The sequence below is a fragment of the Dunckerocampus dactyliophorus genome, chromosome 13 (assembly GCF_027744805.1).
Source record: "Dunckerocampus dactyliophorus isolate RoL2022-P2 chromosome 13, RoL_Ddac_1.1, whole genome shotgun sequence".
Classification (NCBI taxonomy): domain Eukaryota; kingdom Metazoa; phylum Chordata; class Actinopteri; order Syngnathiformes; family Syngnathidae; genus Dunckerocampus; species Dunckerocampus dactyliophorus.
In genome coordinates, this window is record NC_072831.1 from 3,416,190 (window position 1) to 3,430,000 (window position 13,811).

Genomic DNA, 13,811 nt, shown 5'->3' on the forward strand with positions numbered 1-13,811 from the left:
AGGCCGGATCCAGTGCAGATGTTCTCAGCACAATGCGCAGTGATTACTTGCTCGAATAGAAAATCCAAAAGACCACATTTGACATTTGACCAAATTTAAAAACGTTGTTCGTAACTACTTATTACACTGGTAATTGTAAATACATGGCTAAGACTCAAAAGTGTAGTGTCACACAATTTATCTTGGATTGGCTTTTTTTCCCCTGGGTAAATAGTAGTGAAATCTGATCTTTTGGGCCATCTATTACAGCAATTCGTGGCTGAGCAGTGTGTCGACGACATGTTTACAATGCAGTTTCTGCTCACCATCATGGCGACCCACCCGGCGCAGGGCTTACTCACTGAACTCTGTAAGCAGAATGGCCCGGATCGCTTGCTGGCATTGGAGGCCTGACGCCACCGGAAGTATAGAAGTCGCCATGTTGTTTCACCCAAAACAAGAAAGCCTCCGAACTAAGAGGAGTTCGAGATGCCGTTTTGTGCTGCGATTAATTGCACAAATCGTGATACTCGTGAAAATCGCGAGAAGGGACTTACATTTCACAGGTAGGTAAATGCTTATGAATAATAAAAATAGTTAAAAAATACTTTAAATCTGTAAGCATCTTTTCATCTAAGTAGTTGTAAATGACCCCATATTCTCCTTTAGATTCCCACACTGCAATGCTCAACTTCTAAAGCAATGGGTAGTAAATATGCGGTGAGACAGGTGGATTCCTGCAGCCAGCTCGCAACTCTGTTCAAGTCATTTCACCGAGGAGAACTTCGACAGGACCGGTGTTGTGCCCCGGCCAGACTGTTAGATTACGACAAAATGCAGTTCCAACAATATTTGACTTTCCTGATCATCTTGTAAAGGTATGTGTTGCAGTTAACTTTGATACTACGTAGATCCTTATCATAACAAATACCTTGTGAACACTGAAATTGAGTTGTTATGCATTGTAATTTCACACCATAGAGGTAGGAAAACCTTAAACTGGAGGGAAATTTTGAGATTTGGGTCTAGTAAATGTACTCTGTTTCAATTGAATTTTTGTTAATTCGTGTTAATTTTTATACCGAACCATAATAAATGTAGCGAATGAAGATACATGTCTGTGTATGCGTGTGTGCTTTTTTGGGTGAAGCAAGATGGCCGACAATGGCTTCATGCGGTCAGCCGTGACGCCCCTTCCAGGTAGTTTAGAGTTCAGTGGGCATACTACGAAAGTGGATGCCGAGTTGTAAGTACCACTGGCCCTACCCAATTCTAGTGTCCTTGTCATGATCTACGCAATATACGTACACACGTCTATGACCTACACTTCCTACCAGATGTTGGCGGTAATGCACACCGCAAGTCCAACAGCCAATACCACGGCAACGAAGAAGACGACATAGACGTCATCAACGCGCGATTGGAAAGCATGGGTCAATCGTTTATCAATACGCGATAGACATAATAATAAATGCCACTAGGCACTGTATTTTTCCACATACTGGTAAAATGGCATTGTTCCAAGTAAACAGGTAAGGACTGTTCCGTTTGCCTTAAGAATGTTTGTACTTTCTGATTTGTTTTTTATCTGTGGCCGTGACAAAAGTGGTAAGCTATATGTAAGTACCGTCAGAAGTTTTTCGATCACACCCCAAAGACGCTTTACAAGCAATCAGTCAACTTTCAGTTGATCCCACCTTTGTTTGCTTTGTAATGTAATTTGACCGGTGTCCGATGACCACGCTTTCGTTCCCGACGTTCGGTTGGCTTTGGGGGTATTCTGCGAAGCGAGTTTAGTGGGTTAGCGTGCTGTGTTGGCGAAGGTAGCTCTTTTAAAGCAGCTGTATCGCCATGGTAACTTCGGTGAAGCTCATAGCCTGGCCGGGACCAGGTTATGTCCAGGCTTTCTGATTAAAGTCAGCTATGAAAGTACCACTGTTTACTTAATTTGGAGATGGCGTCACCGTTTATTTATAACCTACGAGGTTCCTGAGGGTGCATGGAATTGAAAAAAAAGAGCATTACCTGATGACGATTATTATCCATCTATAAGTGAGATACATTTTCAACCGAGGGACTACGCTAGATATGCTCACGCGAGCACCAGAAATAAAATGCAATATGAAATATTAATAATTAATGCTAGCAGACAGTAAATGTCATAGGCGTCCTTGCGTGAGTACTGAGCCTGCTAGTCTTCTCATTACAATATTTGCTGAAGGAAAAAACACATGAGGCATCAATAAACTGCATTAAAACATTTGTTTTGTTCTAAAAAGGAAAAAAGATTTTAAAAGTCGCCACAAAACACGTCACGCGCAAAACACTGCCATCTAGTGGTCAGAACGATACAGCGGATTGAAATATTTAATTTATGACATCAAAAACGAAAGTTGTTGCTCCAATGTACTTTAAAAAAAAATGAATAAGTGTTAATATGACAATGTTGAGCGATGAGAATTTGAAAAGACTACTAGGGGATAGTTTTTATAATAAACAGTGTTAACGTGTGCATTCACATGCTGCATGCTAGCAGTTCACCCTCCCTGTATTGGCGGCGACGGTGTTGCTTTTAGCAGTCATAATCTTTTGGGAACTCCCCATAACGCTCCATAATAATTACGTACTCATTTTGTTTGTAAAACAAAAACTGAGATTGCTTCAGTTTTCAGCGTAAGTAGAATAATATGACGTCAAACGCCCCCTTTCATGTGAACACTCACTTAAGCACAAAGCCGAAAACGGGGCTTGACAAATTAAGACCAATTAAGTCTGATTAGGCGTCTGTTCACCATATTGCAGTGGGGGAGCAAGAGCAAATCAGGAGAGGAACTTAATGTCAGCTGACTGATGTCACATGACATCAAGCGATCTCTATGCAATTGACCCACACTTCCTTCGCGATTGGACGTAACGGGCACCCCTGCTGTAAAATGTCAAAATATATCACAAGTGTGATTTCTAGTTAGCTGACATGTTCTTAGTTTGAACTAACATTTTTGTTACTCGCCTTTCAGGGGGGATCTTTTTGCTTTGGTCGAGGTCTTAATCAGGAGTCTTATCCGTAAAGCTTGCTACTCACCAAACAGGGCCGAAAAGTTGTTTGCGTCGTTTTAAGCAAGTATATGATCTGTAAAACCCCAGACTTAACGTGAGTGTGCGCATCAGTACACTGAAGTTGTAGCTGGTTTACGTGCTTTTTGGAGACGTGGCAAAAAGGCGATGCACATTTTAAATGGTGAAGTCATGTCATGTGATAGATTTTGCCCATCCACAATCCCTATGTGAGACATGAACACGCGTCTTTCTCTTTTCTGTGCGTTCTAAAGATATAAAAACGGATTAAAAGGGGCAGGTAAAAATGCACGTAATAGAACGCATCTATTATTAAGCCTTCTGAAAAAACTTCCAACAAGGCTCCATTTACATCATGTGACCTGCATGTTAATCTAGCTACAGCGACATTATTAACATTGTTACGCACAAGAACTACATTACCGATGTCGTGACACCTCGCCCACACTACAGCGGCTAGCTAGCTTTCCGTTGGCACTGGTGGAGAGGAAAAATAAAATGCTCAATGACAGATCTGTCTTTTTGGGTGTTTACTCTTCTGCAGAATAGGAAGACCAATGAAAGACACAGTTGAGTCTGTCGCAAGTGCCCCCCGAAGGACAGGACAGAAGAATAGTTATACAGATATTATCAGGACTATGACGTGGAAATGTCATTGGAGAAACTTGTTTTGGAGACAGAAGGGCTCAAGCCAGGCGAAAATACGTAGTGACAACAAAGCATAGTATGGTCTGCTAGCAAATCAGTCTGACATTAATGCAAATTAGCAGAAATACTGTAGTTGTTCAAATCAATCAAGCTAATCAAGCTAAAATATAAGATTTCCATCACTCCGGCTAGCGACTAGCTTCACCAGTATTCCAGTATTTCGACCTCCATTTCCTTCAAAGTCCATCTTCTTCATCCTCATCGTCTTCCCGCCAACCGTGATTCAGAATGACAGCGGCCATGCTAACAATGCAGTGAAGGCTCTTTAAACATGGGCGCCACATTCATGAGTCACTTTGCATTCACCTTCTATGGTGAAGTAGAGGCATGGAAAGGGTGTGACTTGAGGCCGAGTTACATACGCACACACGTGGAATATACTGTATCCACCACAAATTATGTGTGTACGACACTTTTTATAAGTCTGAATATCTTTGTCCGTACGGTACATTTTGGGTTTCTATGGAGACTTTTAGTCGGAATTCCATGCGAGATGAGACCCCTTGTCTTTCTTGTTTTCACCAAATTCCCAAATCAGTCTTTTTTTTTTTTTTTTAGACCCAACAAATGAAGTCCTGCCAAAAGAGCAGTGATAAGAATATATTTGAACATGTCTCACACAGGTATCTTGGAGAGGATGAAGACGGCGGTATTTCAAAGGAGTCTCGGTCCTTGAAGTTACTTGCTAAACTGCATGAGAAGGCAAAAGAGAAGCAGGAACGTTTCCCAGAGCAGACGTTACAGCTTTCTGACAAACATGCAGGTCGTCTTGATGGTAAAAGGACAAGAAATGCTGACTATGACAGAAGTCAAGAAATTAACAAATGTAAAAAGAGGAAGTCAGAAGCAATAAAAAGTGTTTTGGACCATGAAATCCACCATGAGCCCGCTGAGGATGAACAGAAGAAAGGTGTGAAGCAAAATGGTCAATCAGGTATGTTTGATTTGTATGCACTTTCACTCTTAATACGAGTATTTCAAAATCAGGACCAAAACTGATATATTTAGGTTGAATAGCGATAGATGATATATATCCCGATATTTTTTAAGCAAAGTGAGTTTAGACAAAATCAAAGCCAAATATGCGGGTCAAGTTGTTTTATTAAAATAAAAACTTAACATGAGTTTGTTTTTTTTTATATATTTTCATGCAAGATGCACATAAAAATATCTTATCTAAAAATACTCTCTAAAGTAGGCCAGTCTCTTTTTGAAATAAAAAGTCAAATAGAATCTTTTGTTATAATAAACCTTTAGCTATGCTCAACTCCTCAGCTAATAACAAAAGAGCAAAATATGTGCCCGGTTTAAGAGAAAATTTGAAAATGTCAGCAACTCAAAAATACTTCACATTGAACAGTATTTTTTTTAGGTAAACATTTTTAGAAGACACAAACATGTCCTTATTTTGTGCCAGGAACCCCAACCTGTCAACTGCATCAGGCTTAGCAACTGTCTGTCTGACTTCCTTGTACATTTGTGGTAGAGCTCGTCATGCTAAATAATTGTGACTGAGAAGCTCGCTGGACATCGCGACTCCATCGTTATCAGTATTTTTTTAAAGCCGTTTTTCCACTGTTGGAACAGGGACCATATCTTAGCAATTTTAAAGGACACCTCTTTATAAAAGTACACCACTTTGCTTTTGCCTTCATGAGGAATGCAACAGGAGCGTGGCAGACTTCAATCATTCCTCGTAATGGAGTTACGTTTTAAGGTGGTGAAAAATATTTTTTATGCTCTGAATTTGTACTACCTCCACATTAGAGATACCGCTTATTCCAATTCTTCGCAGACGCTGTCGCTTCACGCGGAGCCGCCGGGTTTTGCTCCCCCACTCCGATACAGCGCAAATCCAGTCTATATTGATATCAGCTATATGGTTGGTTTTGATATTGTGCTTAAAGTAAATATAGATAATTTTAAAATATTGATATATCGCCCAGGCCTTGTTTGTAGCTTTATTTCCATTTTTGCAATCTTTTTCTTTCTTTAAACTAGGCATGGGACGATTACCAGTTTCAAGGTATACCACGGTACGAAAAAGTCAGTTTCAAAAGCGCTAAAGTACCGTATTTTCATGACCATAAGGTGCACTTAAAAGTCTTACGTTTTCTCCAAAATGGACGGGGGGCGTCTCATAATGCGGCGTGCCATATGTGTGCACCGAGTTCCAAAATCTGTTAATGTTGTTGTGTGACTTTGATGAGTGCTCCGCTTGACTGACTGGAAGCATTTCCTGCCAACACGCTGCTAATATAGAGGAAAGGCCGACGTGACTGAAGACAGCATGCGGACGTTAAAGAGGGAAGGGTAGGCGTGAAAGAAGACTCTAAAGGCACGCCCCCAGTAGGTAGAACATAGTGCCAGTATGTGCATTGTGCAAAACAACATCGGTTTGGCTAAGGACCCCTTGAAAATGCCACCTACAAAGAGACAGGCTTATGAATAACAGTTTAAACTGCAAGCTCTCAGTTACGCGGAGGAACATGGGAATCGAACAGCCGCAAGAGAATTCAAGATCAACGAAACGGCGCCATCTATCCATCTGGGCAAGGACCACCGTGGCGCAGCAACTCCTACTGCAGTAAAAAAAAAATTGCCGACAAACACATCCAGCCCAACCACATCACCAGCATGGACGACCTGCCGCTCACTTTCGACATCCTGGTGAACCACACTGTAGAGAAGAAGGGGACCAGCACGATACACAGCGATAGCGATAGCGATACACACAACAACGCACGAGAAGTCGGCTTTTACTGTTGTGCTTGGTTGCCATGGTAATGGACAGAAACTGCCACTATGGTGATTTTTAAGAGGAAGACGCTGCCTAAAGAAAAGTTTCCAGCCAGAGTCATCGTTAAGACCAATCAAAAGGATTGGCTGGACGAGGAGAAAATGGCTGAGTGACGTGTACGGAAAGACACCGGATGTTTTTTTTCCACGCGTCACCGACCCTGTTGATCTGTGACTCCATGCGCGCTCATCTCACAGCCGCTGTGAAAAAACAAGTGTAGCAACTTAACTCGGAGCTTGCCATCATTCCGGGAGGCTTGACGAAGGAACTCCAACCGCTGGACATCGGTGTAAACACGGCGTTTAAAGTAAAGTTGCGAGTGGCGTGGGAGCGATGGATGACAGATGGCGAACACAGCTTCATTAAGACCGGGAGGCAGCGCCGGGCAAGTTTGTTTAGCTCCCGCTGCCTTTTTAAAAACACACGATACCATGCATGCTAGCTTATGTTTTAGTGTGCATGCATACTAGCGTATTGTTGCGTCGCTGGGAGCATTTCCTGTTCCAGCGTGCTTTGTGGGACTGTTATGGTGCAAATGCTCTTAACATTACATGTTTGAGCTACATAGTTCTTTGTTATTGTTTTGCACAAATAGTGGTAGTGTCGTGTCTGTTTTTGTCTATCTGCTGTGTTGCTCTGTGATGTTTTTAGTTGTGCACCATGACTGAGACTGTTGTGTTGAGTGATGATGACCTTCCGTGATTTCCAATGGGTTTGATAAGATATATATGAGAGTTCTGTCCTTAATCTGCCCAAACAAATAAAGCACTATTGCTTCCTTACTGACTCTTGAGCGCCCCGTATGTTTGGCCATACCTGCGCCCAATAATACGGTGCACCTTTATATTTGTGTTACTGTAAATACAAAAATAGCACCCGCAGTGCCTTTTTAATACGGTGCGCCTTATGGTCGTGAAAATACGGTAGTCAGAGAAAGTGGCTAGGAGAAAGTGGAGGTCTAGCGTGGCCACTATGTGGAAATACTTTGTCATGTCCTGTGTTATTCCACGCAGCTGGAACTGGGCTTCCACGTGCTGGAACCACAGGCAAGAGATGTGTTGCCCAAAGTCGGCACCTCAACCGTTGTGGCATAGCTAGCTAGCACAGAAGTTAGCGGCCTTATTAGCATCAAGCGATGCCGGTGTGACAAGACGTGTGCCCTTGTATAGTTTTGCATGGCGTAGTGTGTGGATTTCTACGGAGCCCCGGAAGGGGACATGGAGGAAAAAAAAAATATGATGGGTGAAAAAAAAAAGATCGAGCTTTTGCATTCCCTCGCAAAACCTTTGCGAGATATCGCAAAACAGTTTTGCGAGATAATGCAAAAGCGACTGTGGTAAAGCTGGAAACATATTCACATATTCAAACTTCCAGGATCAATAACTCCCAAGTGAATGGTTCTAACACAGCAAACCATACCTCTTTCCAACCATGGCAACACAAACAGCTACAACCCAGTTTTGATCAAAACGAGCCGTGTTCTGTGCAGTTAGACTTATATTGATCTCTGTGAGAAGCCGGCAGCGAGACCGGAGAGCAGGGACCGTCTACAAATGTCTTCTTCTTCATCAGTATTATGGCAGTTGGCAGCATTGTTGACAACTCGTCAGAAAGACAAGTATCTATTGGCTGTCCTGGAAGGCCATCGATGACGTTGTTGGCGAGTTTGCATGTTGTTTGCAAATTATGTTGACTTGAGGTGAGTTTTGTGGTCCTACTCCTCACAGAAGTGACTTTATAACAACCTAATAAAAATTGCCCTGAATTATGTAAAAGTCCATTTTCACAAACTTGTTGTTGCTTCTTATATATGTTTGTAGTTCTTAACATAATCAAGGTGTTTTCTACTTCGTTAATCTATCATGTTTATGTTTTTTTCCTACATCTCTTACAACATAATTTGCAAGAAACATGCAAACTTGCCAACAACGTCATCCATGGCCTTCCAGGACAGCCAATAGATCCGTAGATTTCACATGGCTTTGCAGTTATACAATGTAAATGTGTAAGCACATAACTCTCAAGTACTTTTCCACATATTAATGTGAATATCACAGCCTAATAAGCCGCAAATGTCATTGTAGTGTAAACAAAAACGTATTGACACTGCCACTTTGCATCTTAAAACAGTAAATGACAAAAAGTGAAAACATTGTACTCACATGAACGATTCCTTCAAAGGGATGCACATTTAGAAGATGTACTCCGTTCCACAACTTGATTACACATACAGAAATGCTGAAAATTTCTCCTCTCTTGTTGAGAAGAATTGTTTTGCATTTTTGGGCAGCAGGTTATTGTTTGTTTGCTACGTCAACACAATAATAAGTTATCTGTTCATTTGTAGCGGCTAGTCATGTATAGAAAAACATCAATTGTTTGATGGCTTTGCTTTGTGTCATGAACTCCACTATAGTATAGGGGTGTCACAAGATTCCGTGTTGCAAGATTAGAATGTGACAAGATTTCTCATTCAGAAAAAACGGGGCAATAATAAATTAATGAATTAATCACACAATAAATAAGTCCGGAATACATTTCCATGTGCATGCGTGTCTGTTTTCCTCGTCTCTCGCCTCCAAACAGGCAGGAAGGGGATTCACTCTGCATTGGTTTGAGCACCTTGCCGCATTCGTTCCATAGAACAACAGAATGAATGGCGTGAACTCTTTTCAGTCATACTGTCTCTGTGTCTCAGTGGGTGGCGGCGGGGCCGCAAGCATATACACAGTGCAGAAGAGTGTAGCCTTGTGAGGAGCAATGCAAGGTGACGTAGTACAAATGAAATGAGTAGGTTGCAATATATTGTCATATTTTTAAATAATTTTTCATTTTCCTTTTTTAAAAGTAATGTTAAAATCTCATCTTGTCTCGCTCTTAGACCCAATGTAATGTATCGTCTTGTGACACCCCGACTATAGACATGCGTTTTTTCTACACTTCCGTTTCTTAAACTATTATTTCATGATGAATTGGAAAATGTACCCATTGCTGAAAGCTTTTTAATATGTTGCCTTGACTTCTGCTGCATTGTCTTATGAATAATCCTTTTTATTTCTTGTATGTGTTTGATAGCAAATGCTAACTGGATGTAGTACATGAAGTGTGTGTATATAATGAACTCTACATAGCTATTTTGCCTGACATACCACTCAGGTTATTGAATTGACCTGTGACTGATATCAACTACTTTGATTAACTGTACACTTTGAAACTGTGAATGTGAAATACTAATCATTAGTATTTAGTAGTTTCAAGGTTTACTGCATAGATTTTGTATATGTGTTGTATGTTTTTTAGTAAGAGATAGATCACATTGACTTGTAACTTGCATGCTAAAGTGTGGGCACCCCTGATATACTGTACATGTGCAACATACATAAATATTACTCATATTTATGAATATAGTAAATATATATTTGTTCTATATTTAATGTAGGAGGTAGAGCTTTGGGACTTGGTCATTTTAAAAGCAGCTCACAGACTGAAAAAGTGTGAGCACCCCTGCTATAGCATGTTCTGCATAATGTCAGTTTCAGGAAGCCCAGTCAACAGCCCTTCAGAGACTCCTGTCACTGGAAAAGATGAGGAAGATAAAAGGACAGATTGTCATATTGAGAACACAAAGACTTCGGTTCTGTCTGGATTCACACTTCTGGGAGGATATGAGAACAAACCAGTCCATAAGGTATTTAGGTGTGAATGGTACATATTATAATTCATACTAAATGTTTTTTTAAGTGTTATTCCCCTCACTTTGACACCTACCCATCTCCATAAAACTGAATGTATATCAAGTGAAATTGCTGTAACACAAAGTTTACCTGAATCTTGGGGCACTTCCACACAAGCATACCATTAGGAGCTTCCATCTTGTATACCTGGCAAACCTGCTCACTCTCCCCTACAATTTTACTGTTCCCAGGTGCACAGAGTCTTGCCTCAGTGGCTGGCTCAGCCTGATGTTATCGAAAGAGACATTAAAAGCAAACTGCTGCCAATCTCTGACATGGGAGGACTGTCTGTGCTACTACTAAACAAGCTCCACAATAATGGAATTCAGCACTTCTTTCCAGGTGATGACAAATTTAAGAAGGAATTGATGGGAACCTGGGTGTGATGTTGTATGTAAATGTTGCTATTGTGACTTTTTCTCTCACAGTGCAAGCAGAGGTTATCCCAGCCATCTTGGAGAGTGCCCAGCATGGGACAGTGTTTGGAAGAGCTGGCTACAAGCCCAGAGATATTTGTGTTTCTGCACCAACAGGCAGTGGCAAAACTCTGGCTTTCGTCATCCCCGTCATACAAGTGAGCTCACCATCTCTTACTTTCACCATGTGGCATATTTATTAGGTATGTAAATATCTTTGTGATAGACAATTGTATTCAAATCTAGATACATAGGTTACGGCATATTTCAAAAATGACATTTTAAAAACGGAATGATTCCATTCGATTCTATGGTTAATGTTGATATAGACATTATAAAATAAAGAGGCCAATTGTATGAAAGTGGCATTCTTACAGTATTTTCTAATATGTAAAAGAGGACATCATATCCCCAAGCATGCTGTAAGGCAGGGGTCGGGAACCTTTTTGGCAAAGAGAGCCATGAAAGCCTCCTATTTTAAAACATATTTCAGTGAGAGCCATATAATATTCTTTAACATTGAATACATCTAAATGTGTGCATTTTTAAAGATGACCAACAATTTAAAAACATAATTCATTCTTGACCTGGGTAGGCTACCGCATTATCCATTAATAATCAAGTTTTGGTGTCTGACCCGGAAAATATCGGAAGGACAGCTGGCATTGGCTATGGCCACCCGCATTACAGTAGAAAGTGGATGGATAGATTAAAATGCATTAAAAAGTTTTATATTTTGAGTGTTATTTTTAACACTGTGATTTCTGCAATATCTTACTTTAAAATAGCGGTGAAAAAAAGTGTGTGTGTGTGTGTGTGTTACGTGCAGTCAGGTAGAGATCCCAATATGCAGAGCCAGATCCAGGTCAAAAAATAATATCTTTAATTTAGTTGAGCAGGAACCAAGTAACAAAGGAATAGCAAAAAGTTCTGTGTCCAAACTGAGGTAGAACGGTGCAACTAAAGTAGTAAAACAAAAAGGCACCGTGGAAAAAGGCAACAACTCACTGATGAGCAGACGGCGTCACAGGAGGCAAGGAGCACGTGGAACAGACTTTGAAATAACACAGCAATCTTAAGGCCAAGAGCACAGGAGCAAACAAACCAGTAGTACAATCCCACGTCCTCCTCCTGCAGTCATGTGGCTTAAGAGCCCTTGATGACCAAGTGGCTACAGGTGTGCCTCGTGGCGCCGCCGACTCAGGGAGTGAAGGGATCTACAAGGAAGCACACAGGTCAAAAGGTGACAACACCAAAATGAAACAAACCTAACAGTATGTATGTATATATATATATATAACATTTTATCATGCTAAGACATGTCTGCAAGCCAGTAGCAGTCATCAAATGAGCCACATCTGGCTCTCGAGCCATAGTTTCCCTACTCCTGCTGTAAGGCACTGGCACCTTATCCACTTGAAATGCCAGCGCCGCAGAAAATTAATGTTTGTTTACAAGTGAGCTCAGGGGACGTACGACGGGCCATTAACGTCACATACAGGAGAAAAAAGCAGCGCTTGATTTGCTCACCCACACAGTACGGGTAATCTTGCCTCACTGGAGCGTTTTTTAAATTATCGGTTATGTGAGCTATTTTTTTATGTTATCGAGTTTATCAGTATGGGGTCATAATTCCATCATATTGGTCCAATAATTATCGGGCACCCCTAAATCCTACCTATCCTGGGTGTTCCCAGCGTCACTCGTTGGTTCCAGTGAGATGTCGGATGCTTTTTTCAACACCTACCGCGGTGTCTAAGCAGAAGCTGTCGTAATTCTACACTTGATCAAACTTGATTAAAATTTTTCAACTCAATACACAATCGATCGCTGCATAAGACTTCAAAATGGGATGTTAGCATCCACTTGGTTATATTTTTATTTGCTTTTGTTTGTTTACAATGTGTTTAGCAGAAAAGATACTAAAAATATTTTTTCTTAATGTATCTTGAATGTCCATGTTTTACCATCCTGTACAAATGTGATGTTCTCGTTCATCAGGTGCTGATGGAGAAGGTGGTGTGTGAAATACGTGCCTTGGCTGTGCTACCTACCAAGGAGCTCGCTCAGCAGGTCCTGGAGAGTAGAGTGTCAATAATGTGGTTTACATGTTGCATGCCTGTTGAAAAATTAATTTAGACATAACCAACCATGGACTTTCATCGCAGGGATAAAAATGTAATTTCATTCAGACATGCTTTGTAGGAATGGAGCGGCTCTTTGTTGTTCTGTCCAGGTTTGCAAAGTATTTTTGACATATGCTGAGGGAACTACACTGTCAGTGGTCATGCTGGCGGGTCAGAAGTCCTTTGCAGCAGAGCAGGCTTCACTTTCTGAACTGAGGTGAGGACAAAAGCTGAACTGACTTTGTATGAGCTGCCTGAAGTGCCCCATTCGAGAGATCCTTTACTTCTTGATAATTCCAGAGGTGGGCAGAGACGCAGTCTGGCTGACATTGTTGTGGCCACCCCTGGTCGACTTGTCGACCATATGAACAAGAACTCTGGCTTATGCCTGGATCACCTTAGATTTCTTGTAAGTTCCCAAATTATTATTATTGTTTTAATTATCAGACTGCATAAAGCTATTCCTCATTTCTATGTCTTTCCTTTTGATTTGGCATAGATAATTGATGAGGCAGACAGGATGATTGACAGTATGCATCAGTCTTGGCTCAGTGAGGTAGCGAAGGCAGTGTACAGGACAAGGGGACCAGAGAAAATGTCCATCTTCAGGAGAATAGCACCCGCGTATGTCACAGCTGCTAGGTATGTCCCTGAAGGCTTAAAGTTCGATCTTACACACACTCGCACTCACACACACACAGACATGCTCACACAAAGGCATGCCTACGGTGAGCCGACTGTACGGGAAGTCCTTCGGTTACGTACGAGTTCCGTTTCTAGACTGTGATGTAAGCCGGTTTGGTGCAAGGCGCATCTTATACCTGAGCTGACTATTAAGTCACTCACTGCACACAGAGCACAAGAGGGCCATAAAATACAGTAATAAAACACTACATACAAACTTTTTTCACATCACAAATGACTGTTGTTGTTATTATACGGAGGAGCAGTACAACAGTAATCTTAATATCAG

At 41.2% G+C, this 13,811-nt stretch overlaps 1 protein-coding gene across 1 annotated transcript in view; it reads left to right on the top strand.

Annotated features, from left to right (window-relative positions):
• The first annotated feature begins 1,318 nt into the window (after positions 1 to 1,318).
• ddx51 (DEAD (Asp-Glu-Ala-Asp) box polypeptide 51) overlaps positions 1,319 to 13,811 on the top strand; it is a 25,855-nt gene continuing 13,362 nt past the window's right edge. Inside the window, exons 1-9 of the mRNA XM_054796664.1 lie at positions 1,319 to 1,511; positions 4,386 to 4,696; positions 10,096 to 10,250; positions 10,488 to 10,638; positions 10,725 to 10,870; positions 12,714 to 12,785; positions 12,949 to 13,055; positions 13,139 to 13,247; positions 13,338 to 13,480. Of these exons, the coding sequence (XP_054652639.1) occupies positions 1,489 to 1,511; positions 4,386 to 4,696; positions 10,096 to 10,250; positions 10,488 to 10,638; positions 10,725 to 10,870; positions 12,714 to 12,785; positions 12,949 to 13,055; positions 13,139 to 13,247; positions 13,338 to 13,480 (1,217 nt within the window). The 5' untranslated portion in view covers positions 1,319 to 1,488. The remainder of the gene's footprint in view (positions 1,512 to 4,385; positions 4,697 to 10,095; positions 10,251 to 10,487; positions 10,639 to 10,724; positions 10,871 to 12,713; positions 12,786 to 12,948; positions 13,056 to 13,138; positions 13,248 to 13,337; positions 13,481 to 13,811) is intronic.